At 47.5% G+C, this 13,666-nt stretch overlaps 1 protein-coding gene across 1 annotated transcript in view; it reads right to left on the reverse strand.

Annotated features, from left to right (window-relative positions):
• LOC146784004 (uncharacterized) overlaps positions 1 to 12,093 on the reverse strand; it is a 33,573-nt gene extending 21,480 nt beyond the window's left edge. Inside the window, exons 1-3 of the mRNA XM_085633434.1 lie at positions 10,495 to 12,093; positions 6,626 to 6,758; positions 4,180 to 4,314 (exon numbers count right to left, since the gene is read on the reverse strand). Coding sequence (XP_085489560.1) covers positions 4,180 to 4,314; positions 6,626 to 6,758; positions 10,495 to 11,101 — 875 coding nt within the window. The 5' untranslated portion in view covers positions 11,102 to 12,093. The remainder of the gene's footprint in view (positions 1 to 4,179; positions 4,315 to 6,625; positions 6,759 to 10,494) is intronic.
• Positions 12,094 to 13,666: the final 1,573 nt, after the last annotated feature.

A 13,666-nucleotide genomic window follows, 5' to 3' on the forward strand; every position in this document is an offset into this window, starting at 1 on the left:
ATCCTGGCTGCAGAGCTTTAATTCAATGTGCAATAAACCAGTATGGTGATTTTCACAGGAAGCCTTTCTTTCTGCCGGGGTGTGCGGTCATGTTTAAGGCCAGACCCTGCGCTCTCCCCACAGGGCCGGCATTTGTATGCACCGGGTTTGTTTTAATTCCTTTATACAAAAGTTAAACACTGAGTCATCGAAGCAATTGATGGGCGCGTGTCTAACAATCCGCATGTGTGTACTGTAACGTATTAACGTATATGTGGGAGGTTTTTTCCTCAGTGTAACAAACAATGCACCCACTGTTCCCCGCACAGTTCGACGGGCATTTTGTTCCACTAACTTGGCCGCGTCACTGAGTAGCTTGGCACGTAATAAGCCCGGGGAGGAGTAAGGGGCAGACCTGGTAAAGACGGGAGGGGCTTGGGGGATTTTTTTTCCACGAACTTCTGCCTCATTGTTCAGGGTGATGATCCTACAAAGGAAAACTTGCAGGGCCATTACAGGTAACTCCGCGAGGTTGCTGGGTCCCTTCCAAGTCTGGCGCCCTCTATTTTTCTCTCCACCTTCCCCATATTTTTCAAGGCTTTCTTTCTGGGTTTTCCCTACTAGTCAGGAAAATATTTTTTGTCTCTCTTCCAATGCGCCCGATTCACGAAGGTAAACTTACACTTTTGTGTAAGTTTACGATTGTTTGCTATTCACAGAGGTATTTTTACGTGTATGAACTTTACGACTGCGGAGTCTATGCACATCAAAAGATAGAACTGTCGAATCTTTTTATGTGCGGAGACTCCGCAGACGTACAAATACTAGTAAAACACCATTGTGAATAGCAAACAATCATAACCTTACACAAAAGTGTAAGTTTACCTTTGTAAAACAGGCCCTTCGTGTTCACTCTACCATTCTCCATGTATTGCTTGTATGTATCTTGATCTCGGTCTAAATGTTTGTTCCAGTGTTCATGCCACCCTGGCCGAGTATAAAAGTATCCGTATTTCCAAGAATAAACATTTCCTTCTTCAAGTACACATTTCCCCCTGTCCAAGACTACATGCACCAGCCTACATGCCACGCTTTCCAAGTACACACGTGTCCCTGTCCCAAAGTGCATTCCACCTTTTCCAATTATAAATATCTCCCTGTCTGAGTGTGCATGCCACTCTGTTCAGGTGTAGAAGTATCCATGCCCCAGTGTGCCAGCTACCTTGACCAAGTCTAAACATTTCCCCGTGCCCGTGTGAGTGCCACACTGTTCAAGTATGCATGTCTCCCTGTCCTAGTGTTCATGCCTTCCTGTCCAAGACTACCTGTTCCAGTGTACATGCCACCCTTTCCAAGTATAAACATCTCCCTGTTGCAGTATACACGCCACCCTGCCAAGTATAAGCAACTCCCTGTTCCAGTATACATGCCACACTGTCCAAGTATAAACATCTCCCTGTTGCAGTATACACGCCACCCTGTCCAAGTATAAGCATCTCCCTGTTCCAGTATACATGCCACACTGTCCAAGAATAAACATCTCCCTGTTCCGGTATACATGCCATCCTGTCCAAGTATAAACATCTCCCTGTTCCAGTATACATGCCACCCTGTCCAAGTATAAACATCTCCCTGTTGCAGTATACACGCCACCCTGTCCAAGTATAAGCATCTCCCTGTTCCAGTATACATGCCACCCTGTCCAAGAATAAACATCTCCCTGTTCCTGTATACATGCAACCCTGTCCAAGTATAAACATCTCCCTGTTCCAGTATACACGCCACTCTGTCCAAGTATAAGCATCTCCCTGTTCCAGTATACATGCCACACTGTCCAAGAATAAAAATCTCCCTGTTCCTGTATACATGCCACCCTGTCCAAGTATAAACATCTCCCTGTTCCAGTATACATGCCACACTGTCCAAGAATAAAAATCTCCCTGTTCCTGTATACACGCCACCCTGTCCAAGTATAAGCATCTCCCTGTTCCAGTATACATGCCACACTGTCCAAGAATAAAAATCTCCCTGTTCCTGTATACACGCCACCCTGTCCAAGTATAAACATCTCCCTCTTCCAGTATACATGCCACACTGTCCAAGAATAAGCATCTCCCTGTTCCAGAATACACGCCACCCTGTCCAAGAATAAGCATCTCCCTGTTCCAGAATACACGCCACCCTGTCCAAGTATAAGCATCTCCCTGTTCCAGTATACATGCCACACTGTCCAAGAATAAACATCTCCCTGTTCCGGTATACATGCCATCCTGTCCAAGTATAAACATCTCCCTGTTCCAGTATACATGCCACACTGTCCAAGTATAAACATCTCCCTGTTCCAGTGTACATGCCACCCTGTCCAGGTATACACATCTCCCTGTTCCAGTATACATGCCACTCTGTCCAAGTATAAGCATCACCCTCTTCCAGTATACATGCCACACTGTTCAAGAATAAGCATCTCCCTGTTCCAGAATACACACCACCCTGTCCAAGTATAAGCATCTCCCTCCCTGTTCCAGTATACATGCCACACTGTCCAAGAATAAACATCTCCCTGTTCCAGTATACATGCCACACTGTTCAAGAATAAGCATCTCCCTGTTCCAGTATACATGCCACACTGTCCAAGAATAAACATCTCCCTGTTCCTGTATACATGCCACCCTGTCCAAGTATAAACATCTCCCTGTTCCAGTATACAGGCCACACTGTCCAAGAATAAGCATCTCCCTGTTCCTGTATACATGCCACCCTGTCCAAGTATAAACATCTCCCTGTTCCAGTGTACATGCCACCCTGTCCAGGTATACACATCCCCCTGTTCCAGTATACATGCCACTCTGTCCAAGAATAAACATCTCCCTGTTCCAGTATACATGCCACCCTGTCCAAGTATAAGCATCTCCCTGTTCCAGTATACATGCCACCCTGTCCAAGTATAAACATCTCCCAGTTCCAGTATACATGCCACCCTGTCCAAGTATAAGCATCTCCCTGTTCCAGTATACACGCCACACTGTCCAAGAATAAACATCTCCCTGTTCCAGTATACATGCCACCCTGTCCAGGTATACACATCCCCCTGTTCCAGTATACACGCCACCCTGTCCAAGTAGAAACATCTCTGTCCCTGCATACATGCCACCTTTTCCAGTGTCCATTTCTCCAGCCCGGGAGAGGTGCTTGCCACAGCCAGGACAGTTCCTGAGTAACTAGGGCATGCTACCAGAATGTTGTTGTCAGAATATCATCTGACATCAATCTTGCACCCGTAAACCTGTTTACAAAAATATCACCCCATTGGAGATAACAACAGAAAATCTACACTTATTGAGAAGATATTTTTGCAGACAATATTTAGGACACAATAATTATGCCAGAGGGTATTTTGACAACAATAATTTAACATACCACCTGTATGTTCCCGCTGAATCTGTTGAAGCCATGCCTCTGTAGAATAATGTATTTATGTTTTTTAACATATAGAAAATATATGGCTACTTAAAAGTCTTACTGAATGCACCTGTGTGCAGAAGTTATGTTCACTTAAAGGCTTCAGTGAACTCAGGTGCAGGGAAAGAGGCATCCAGGCAGAACAGCAACTGGCAGTGGAATCAAAGGTGCCCTTCTTCAGTACCCCCGGGGCCATCACAGAGGCCGACAAGAGGAGACGCCATTCCCCAGGAACACACAATTTCAGGGCCCAGGACTCGCACTCCAAACGTATTTACCGACTTTGACGCAAGTCTGCCCGTTTACTAATGATTAGGCAGATAACACAACTATACCAATAGATACGGCCAAGTGCTGGCTCTGCTTTGATTTCTCTTACCATGGAGGACATTTAATTTTTTACTTTAAAGTAAATAAACGCTAATGGGACTTGATTTCCACTTGAGGTTTTTTCCTGGGCCCCACAAGAAACTCATGACTTGCACGTGCACACCTAAAGATGCCCTACTGCAGACCTGCATCACTGGGATGTCCACTCTGTAGCAGGTACACACTCCAGCTGACCCGTATTAGGAGCTACTGCTCCACTCAGGGGTGCAGAAGTTGACTTTGCTCATCAGTTTGTTTTAACTCTCTTACAAATCACTTCTGGACGCTGCATTTCAATGGAGAGCTGCAACCAGGCTCTTCCTATCCAGAACGACCCTCTTTCCACAATGGAAGATGATAAGCGGCACTCACCCTCCCCACCAGTGCCAGGCCTGGCACCCTTCTCTTTCTTCCATCGTGAAGCAGGGAATTTCCAACAGGTTGAAAAATGTGATGCCCACAAACGTGGAAATGGTGTCGTTCAATTGATGGAGGCAAAGTTTGAACCTGTGAAAGAAGATGGGGTATTAATTATACAATGATTATCTTATGTGTTCTTACTCCCTCACATTCTCTCTCAATCATTCCCATTTCTCTGCGTTTGTCACTCTCTCAATTTGTTTTGCTTTCTTAAGCCCTGCCTGGTCTGTTAATCTTTCTCTCTCTTTCACGCACACACTGTACACCCATCTGCCCAATTCAGCCAACCAACCATATCTTTACCTGTAAATCTTCTCGTTCTCTTTCTACCGGCTCTTTTTATCTCACTCTCTTGGTCTCTCCCACGGTCACTTTCACTGTCCCTCTCCTTCCTATGTCTCCACTTTGCATCCACTCTCTGTCTTTCTCACCACCATCCTCTGTTTCTCCAATGATCACACCCTATTTTTATTTATCGGTCCCTGTGACTCTCTGTCTTCTTGTCATTCCCCCTGACTCTCATGCTGTTGCCCCCCCCTCCCCCCGCCCGACTTTCCATTTGTTACTCACCTTGCCTGATTTTCTGAAATTTATGGAGAACACTGGGATTCAGCAAAAGTTCACAGCATTGTATCACCCAAGAGGTAATTCAGTAGTAGAAAGGGTTAACAGAGTTTTGAAAGGCATTTTGCAATTAGCGAAGAAGGGTAATAAAAATTGGGATGATGAACTGGACAAGTTGATTTGGTCATATAGAATTACACCCCATGACACAATTGGGGAGTGTCCATTTGGGTTAATGCGTGGAAGATTCCCACATTGTAAAATTAATCCTGGGTGGATCGGCAGAAGTAGGAAACATGACTGGGATGCTGATCTTGTAAAAGAAGCTATGAAGGCTTCACAAGAGAAGAATAAAGTGTATTTTGACAAAAAACATGGTACAAAAGAAACATGTGTCCGCGTTGGACAATGTGTAAGGGTTAAGCATGCAAAAAAATCTAGCAAGTTGCAACCCAGATTTTCGGAGACTAAAACCATTATAAAGGTCATGAGGAACACAGTGCAGCTCGATGATGGCAGTGTCCATCACATGAGCCGCATTGCTATTTCAAATGATCAAGGTTTAGCAAAAAATTGTGTTTCAGAGGGGAGAAGAGACTATTGGTGGATGGATGTTTTCCCGTCGTTGGGAGAATGTAATGAAAGATTAGGGGATATAGATCTTGGAATGGGTGCACAGTCTACAGACCCTTTGGGTTTTCAGATGGTGCAGAGTGGAGCAGGTGAAGTTGTCTCTGGTGATCATGATGACATTGGTGGGCAAACCCCTGAAGGTATTGTGTTAAAGGATGGTCAAGTTCAGGGTAAGAGTGTTGAAGTGGGAACACAGAATAAAGAGCCTATCAATGAATGTACTATTGGGAGCAGGGTAAGCAGGTTTGGTAGGAGTATTACAGCTCCCAGGAAACTTGAAGGTTTTGTTGTTTTTAAGTAATGTATTATGCAAGTTCTTTTGTTTTTATTTGTAACACTGTTGCATGTGAGTTTCTGTGAAAATATATTTGTGAACAATGTATAATTAAGAAGGGAGATGTGTAGCGATGGTGTATCGCTTTAAGTAGGCTCGTGAGTAGGAATAGAACCTACACCTATGATAAGAATGTTATGGGGTCAGGGCTGATTCTAACTCAGTGTCCGTTGTGCTGCATGAGCTGCTGGTCTCTGGTTGTACTCAGTATCTTGGAATAAACATTGAAGCTGTAACTAACTGCAAGCCTTGCATGATTCCTTCTTTTCCTGAATGAAGTGTGGAACATCACTACACCTGTCTTTCCCTCTGACTCACACAACCTGTCACTCCCTCTTAACCAACTGTCACTCACGAGTGCGCATGTCCCTCCCCGTCACCCTGCCTATCACGCTCTCTGACATTGCCTGCCACTCTGTCTGACTCATAGCGTGTCCGTCCTTCTGAACATGTCGGTCCCCCTCTAACCGCACCTGTCAGCTCCTCCGAGTCTCCCTGTCACTCCTTCTGACTCACTGCTCGTCACTCCCATTGACCCCGTCCGTCAGTCCTTCTGAGTCCCTGTTTGTCCCTCCTCAGATGATCTCCGGTCACGCCAATTACTCTCGTCTTGGCACTTTCCTCGATTCTCTGTTTCTCGCTCCCTCAGACTTGCAGTGTCCCTCCATTTGACTCTGCCCCTGCCCCTCCCTTTACTCTCTTCCATGCACCTGCTCACGCCCTCACTGTCTGTTGGCCACTACAGCTCCCTGCGGCTCCCTGCCAGCCGTGCCCTGCAGCTCACTGCTTCCTGCAGCTCTCTGCCCATTGCTTGGTGATTGTTGAGGATGGGTGAGTGCAGGCAGCACGCGCTCCTTCCGCTCTCACCTGTAGTCGCAGTCACAGTGGGAGACTGTGTGTATCCGGTAGTTGCGGATGCCGTACTTGAACTCCAGGGCTAGCAGTCTCTCCGAGCAGTGGTCGTGCTCCCGGCAGCACAGGTCCGTCCCCTGGAAGATTCCTGCGGGAGAAGGTGCGTGTTAGACGATGGAGAGCAAACACCTGCTGCAACGGACTGTGAGTGTACTCGCATATCATTAGCTTAATCAAAGGGCTGCTGATCATGTGTGAGCCTAGTGTACACTATAAACCTGCGGTGAGGATATCCTGCCTATCAAGTGGGAAGGGGAGGGGCCCGCTCTCTCCACCCGGAGATAATTGGAAGGCGCAGGCAAGGGCGCGATGACGACACGGCTGACAGGCCATTTATGACGTCTTTTTGCCTCCCCTGAAGAGAACACCTTTCCCTCAGGAGCCCATTCAGGTTGTGTAGCCAGAAGCCGAAGCATGTTTGTTTGCTTGCCCAATTTCTGCCAATGAAGCAAACTTTTTACACCCATATTTCGAGTCTGTGAGAATTCTCATAGAAGCCCATGTTCTGGTGTCAACATGGGCTTCTATGGGAATTCTCTGCGGCATATTATCAAGCCCATTATCGCTGCTTTAGCAGCAGTTTTCTGCTGCTAAAGCGGCGATACTTTTAACCCCTTCAGTGCCCATGACGAGATAGTCTCGTCATGGAGCACGGTTGCGCTGTGCCCATGACGAGACTATCTCGTCATGAACCCCGCCCGCTAATTCAATGCCCGGCACAGGGCGGGGAAAGGGCGGGGCACTGAAGAGGTTAACGCCGTTTCTTGATAATATGCCCCATACTAACTTATCAGATGTAAACATCTACCACAGGTTACCTTATGAAGCGACCACGTGTGAACAAAGACCAAGGGTTATTCAATAACCAATCAGGTGTAAACAAAAACAAAGGTTTTATTGCAAATTATCACATACACATAGACCACATGTTACCTAATAAAGCAATCAGCTGTGAAGAAAGATCAGAGTTTTCTTTTTTCAAAAAAGCTTATGTGTAAACATAACCCATTAATTATCTAATGAATCATGTAGTGTGAGAATAGATCAGGCATAGTTAAAGAGCTGTGAAACAAGTGTAAATCTAGACAATTAACCCCTGAGTTGTAAACATAGACCATGGGTTGTCTAACAACACACAGATGTAAACCTAGAACTCTGGTTATCTGGTTTTAACAACACATAGACTTAAAACGTAGAACTCCGATTATCTAGTAACCAATTAAACGTAAACTCAGATCAAACGTCATGCAATCTGAAAAAAAGACGAGGTGTTAACTAACAACCCATCAGATATCAAAATAGGCCACGGTTTACCTAAAAACTCATCAAATACAAACATAACACAGGCGTGTAACCCAATAAACCAATCTTGTATAAATAAAGACCACAGGGCACTTACCAACCCATTAGTTGCAAACACAAGCCACACATTTCTAATCTTGGCGGTGATAAAAAGAACATAGTTACCTAGCACTTAGTAGAAGTAAACTGAGAGCTAGATTGAGTAGAAGGTTATGTGCATGTGAACATATCTACCTTAAAATGTTTAGGGTGTAAATAAAGGCCTGTGATTGATTACCCTCAGAGACATTTGCTAACAATAGTATGATGTGTACACAGACTCGTGTAGCGTGTCAAACTAGTGATAGGATGTAAACATAATGGCTTGTAAACACAGTCCACAGACTATCCTATCTCTAAAACTATGCACACCTACAGACGTCAGTCACCCACCAAGTAACCCAGTCACAACTTTCTGCGGATCCACCTGGGTCCTGATCCATGTGTTTCAGAGAGCCTGATCCGAAACAATCTCTAGGATATACTCAGACACCTGTGAGGATATCAAGACAAACAGCTGGCAATCTGACAGAGTAATACATCGGGCCTCTGGCTACCACTGATGCAATAGCCAATAGGAAAATCTCCTATGGACAAATGCACAGGTGCACATAAGTGAGACTAAATATGGCTAATTTAAATTAGGTGGATCTATTTTACTAAGTAAAATAACAATATTTCACAGCAAAGACTTGGCGGCATGCGATCTCAAGCCCCACTCCATAAAAAGTCTCAACAGCCAGAGATTAGGCAATTTAAGATCTATCGGCCTGACGTGATAATGCCAAAATTACTGGAATATTGTAAAGAAAGAACTACTGAATAGCAACAAGCCAGAAGAGTACACAAAGATAGGAAGGGGCTGATTCACTAGGCTCAAGCCCTGCACGACATATCTGATGGAAGGGTTTTGAGTCGAGCCGGTAATCAGATCATCAGAGGGAGCGGGGTGTGGCCGGACTGGCTTAAAGTAAAGTCCACAATATCATTCAATTTATAAGCTAAAACGTCCTTGCATGGTCGTCTGCAAGGCACGGCGATGAAGAGCTCTGGTGCAAGGACTTCACACCATGGAGAGAACACCAGCCTCTGAGTGTTGCATGAATGAGCTCTGAGATCCCTCACACTGATTGGCAACATTGCAGATGGGAAGTCAGGAAGCCTATGCTAACAAGCAGGAGTTCCCAGACAATGAAGGGGTTGAGAAAGGTGAGATGAAGTGCTAGTTCGATGTCAATGCAGTTAATGTAGAGTTATACATATGCTGCCCACCCTACAAATGACAGGACATGTTTGAAGGCACCATGTGGGCAAGGATGCTCTCGCATCTCACGACCAGAGGGGGTCCATTATGTGTCAGACATTGCTTGCGAGGCAAAGAGGGGTCTAGCAGAGGTGTACAAGGTTATGTGTGGTACCTTTTTTACTCATCCCTACTTTTTAGTACTGGGTCTGCATTGGTACACCACATTTTAAGGGGAGCAAAGACTTGGATGATATGGAGAAAGGCCAGTCCCTGGACCAAGTATTGCGCATAAGGAGACACAGGCTTCCTCAGGGGGCATGCTTGAAATATTTCTAGAGATGGACCTGCAGATAAAGAGGTGAGAATTTCCAGAAATATTGGATTCTGGAAAAATATTCAGACAATGAGGAACACAGAAAGAGGAGTATAAGCATGGGCCTGCTCCCAACTGCAGTGGTGTGAGAAATTGAATGGATGGATGGGAGAGACACAAGGAAGCAACATGTAAACAAGTTTGGAGCCATACATCTAGTAGAGTCTGTAGTGGAAGTAGACATAAGCACTGCTGATGCGTCTTACTCTTCAAAGTATCGTATGTCTAGAGTGGGCTCAAGGAGCACCTCTTTCCTCCTCCTTGTATGGTTTCCTATTAACTTTAGGGATTTCTTTATTGAGTCCTTTCATGATAGCTATGGACCCTTATTTCTTAGGAATCAATGTCCTCTCAGGCTTTTGACTTCAGGGACAACTTTTATGATGAAAACTATTTCAATGAAATATTGAGATCGAGTCATACCCGGGCTTGAAAGTCACATTCCATTTCAAGCTACTTGGTTGAAAATACTTTCGTTGATAAATACCAGTGATTTAACCTTCCCCATACCTTGTTCCTAAGCGTAACCTGGACTACAACACTTACGCTGACCCTTAAATACCCCTACATTACCCCAACTCTGCCCTAATCCTAACTCAGGTCCCAGTTACGACCCTGACCCTGACATACCACTAACTTGTTCCGAAGCATAATTGGACACTAATCTGACCTTCAGCCAAACTCTAATCGTCTTCCCTATCCAAAGTCTCACCTAGAACAGATTTGTTCCCCCGACCATGGCCTCCTGCATCCTGTCTATACTATACAGTAGGTATAGGACAAGTGGTAGGTATGCAGTTACCTGCCCAGAACTTGTCAGCAGTTCTAGGAGAGGACCTCCAGGAGACACCTCCATCACCTTACCTACATCTGTGAAATTTCCAGCAGAGTTGCCAGCTCCACACCAGAGTGTCCCAGGCATGGTCCACCCTCGCTTGGCTCTCGTCCTTGGACTCCCCTCTAGTATGGGCCTTGGTACAGCCTCAGCATCCTGGTCCTGCCATGGTTTCGTCTCTGGAACCGGTCCATCCCCCATGGAGGTGTCCCTTTTGGTCCTCTCCAATGCAGCCTCAGACAGACTCCCAGAGGACGTGAGGCACGACCGCTGGAGCATCTGGAACGCAGAGAGGGCCTGCTGGACTTCCGGGTCCTGGTGGTCAGTGAAAGGGTGCTGCGTGGAATTGGCCTGGGAGGCCTCGCAAAAGGACTGATAGGGCCGCACCAGGGACTGATCCTGCTGGATAGTGCATTCAAGGAGATGGCGGCTGGGAAGTGAAAAGACTGTCTGGTACAGAGTCACGTGATCAAGGTCAGTGTGCAGGAAACTGACATACACCTGATCCGAGGTGGACGCTACCATGTGACAGAAAGTGACAGGGCTAACAAAGAGGGACAGAGGCTCCTCGTGAGCACACACAGAGAGGATACATGCGAAACAGAACAACAGACTTTCTGCCACTGAACGGGTCATTCCTGAGACTTCTTTACTACACCCTGAGACTGTACCAATGCGCTCTGAAAACCTAATACTTTGCCTCAAGACTGCAACACTCTCCCCCAAAATTGCAAACCTGTGCCCTGAACATCTAACACTCTGCCATAGGGCTGCAACAGTCTACCTGCAGAGTCTGTCACTTTCCTGACACTACAACAAGGCACACTGAGAGGGCAATGCCGTACCCTGAGACTGACCGCCGAGAATCGAACAATCAACCCTGAGACAGCAACGCTGTCTCGAGATTGCAGACCTGAGAATGCAAACTACCCGGACTGTGCTGGTGTTCACTAGGACAACAACGCTGTAGCTTTAAACTGTTGCAGTGTGTTCTGAGAATTCTACACCCTAAACCGACTGAAAAACTCTACCCGAGACGGCAACACTACTCCATGGGGCTATCAACACTGGCCAGACACTGCATTACCACGCAAGAGAAGTTTGCGCATTTCGACTGGACTGCAACATTGCGCCTATCTAGTCTAACAGTGTACCCTGAGAGTGTAGCACTGTGCCAGGACAGTGCTGCACTCTGTCCTGAGACTGAAACGCCACTGTGTCCCGAGATTACACCACTTTTGTAATGAGATTGCAGCAGTGTACCCTGAGGATCTAACGCTCCGGCACTGCAAACCCGTCTCCTGGGACTGCAACGCCGTTCTGAAACAATTCGGTACCCTGAGGCTGAATAATGTGACCTGAGAATCTATCTGTCCTGAGATGCTGGCACTTCCCTGTGGACAAAAATGTGCTCTGTAGTTCAATTCGGATACCTGTGCGACTCCCCAAACAAACACTGTCTTCTGCGGACCCAAACCTGTCTTCCTTGAGCCCTACAACGGTCCCTGACACTGGCGGCGGTTCACGGATGAGAACCCGAAAGGACGCCCCTTAGGAAAAGGCTTGAGGCCTGGGCGTGCAGCCACCGGAGGGCAGGCAGGCAGCTGGAGAAACCGGTGAGGTGGAATGAATGAATCAGCCGGCGCGAGCTTTAAAGACAGCCCGGGACCATGAGGTGATCTCTGTCACCGAATCCACCGCGGGTGCTCGTGGCACACCGCCAGCCCCTCGCCTGATTGGTGCTACCGTGTGCCCGTCCCTGCCAGGGAACCGCCCCGTGCCCTTCCCACGCCCTTTCTTCATTACACTCCCTCCTACCCCCTCATGCATCCTTCAGCATATCCTCCTACCCCAAGCCCCTCCCACCAGACCAAACCGCGTATGCCGCCTTCCACAAGCCCCGCAAGTTCTTCTGACCACACCCTCCGCCCTCACATACCTTCGCACCCTTACCATCTCCATACACCTCAATCGTTCCACCACGTGTAACCTTCCTCTTTCTCTGCCTCCTCACCCAAGCCCACGCTCCCCACTCACACGCCCGCTCTTTCAAACTCCTCCTATACCTATGTTCAGTGCTTTAAATAGGCCGGGACTGCCCGGAACGGAGTACTTTTCTTTATTTTGGGAGGGAGAGTACCGGCACTTTTCAAGAGAAATGCTATACTTTTAATTGGAGGGTACCGGCACTTCTCAGAAACAAGCAGGTACTCTGGTACAGATTACCTGCACTTCTATTTTTCCATTTCAAGCACTGTCTAGGTTCAAAACTTTCACTCCTTCTACACCCCATCCCCCCACACACCCCATTCTCTCACAGCCCTTCCCTCATTCACATCCCTCCTCAGGCGCGCAACACCCATTGGACTCACAGGACTTCAGCCCCCACCCCCGTCGTGTGTGGCAGCCCGGGATGAGACAGCTTCCCGGCGCACACACAGCCGCACCCGAGCACTTCACAGGTCTTTAAAAGACCATTTGCATGTTAATGAGGCCTCGCTGTTTCACCCCTTCTAAGAGCCCCTGCAGCTCCACTCTGCCTATGGCTTAAAAGATTCAGCCCCCCCCCCGAAATTTTTTCTTAGCCCCCCCCCAAATGTGGCTCTAGTTGCACCTCTGTCCCTCCTAGCCCCACAGCCTCCTTCCTTCACTCTCACACCTTCCCATTCAGCTATTTTCTCGCACCCTCCATTCCCAACCAGGCCCCACTCCCGCACACCCGTCCTAGACTCATTCGTTCATACTTCGCTTCAAGAACGTGCATCCATCGCACGCGCCTCTCTGCCACCACCCCTCGACACGCGCCCCTTCCGTCTCTATAACAACCCCGACTGCCCTCGTGCACCACATATGCAGGTGTCCGATGGAGGGTAGGCGCTTGGAGCATAGTACCCCCAGGGGCACCCCGCTGTCCCCCCTCCCCCATGGTAGGTTACCCAAATGACACACACAAGGCAGTTGGTGTTGGGTAACAATGCTGCAGGTTTATTACATAACTCCAGAATATGTAATGGGTGGGTTATCTTACGGGCGATCCAAGGGCAGGCAACCAACTGGGTCGCCTGCCCGCCTGATGAGCCGGGCAGCGCGGGAGCGATGCCCGCTGATGCTGCCATCCATGTGATTCTTTCTACGATCACGTGCCGTTGGTAACTTCTACTCACGCCCCCCTCTCGGGGCGGAGCGTCGCTTAGCAAGCCC

Source organism: Triturus cristatus, chromosome 11 (genome assembly GCF_964204655.1).
Source record: "Triturus cristatus chromosome 11, aTriCri1.1, whole genome shotgun sequence".
Lineage (NCBI taxonomy): Eukaryota > Metazoa > Chordata > Amphibia > Caudata > Salamandridae > Triturus > Triturus cristatus.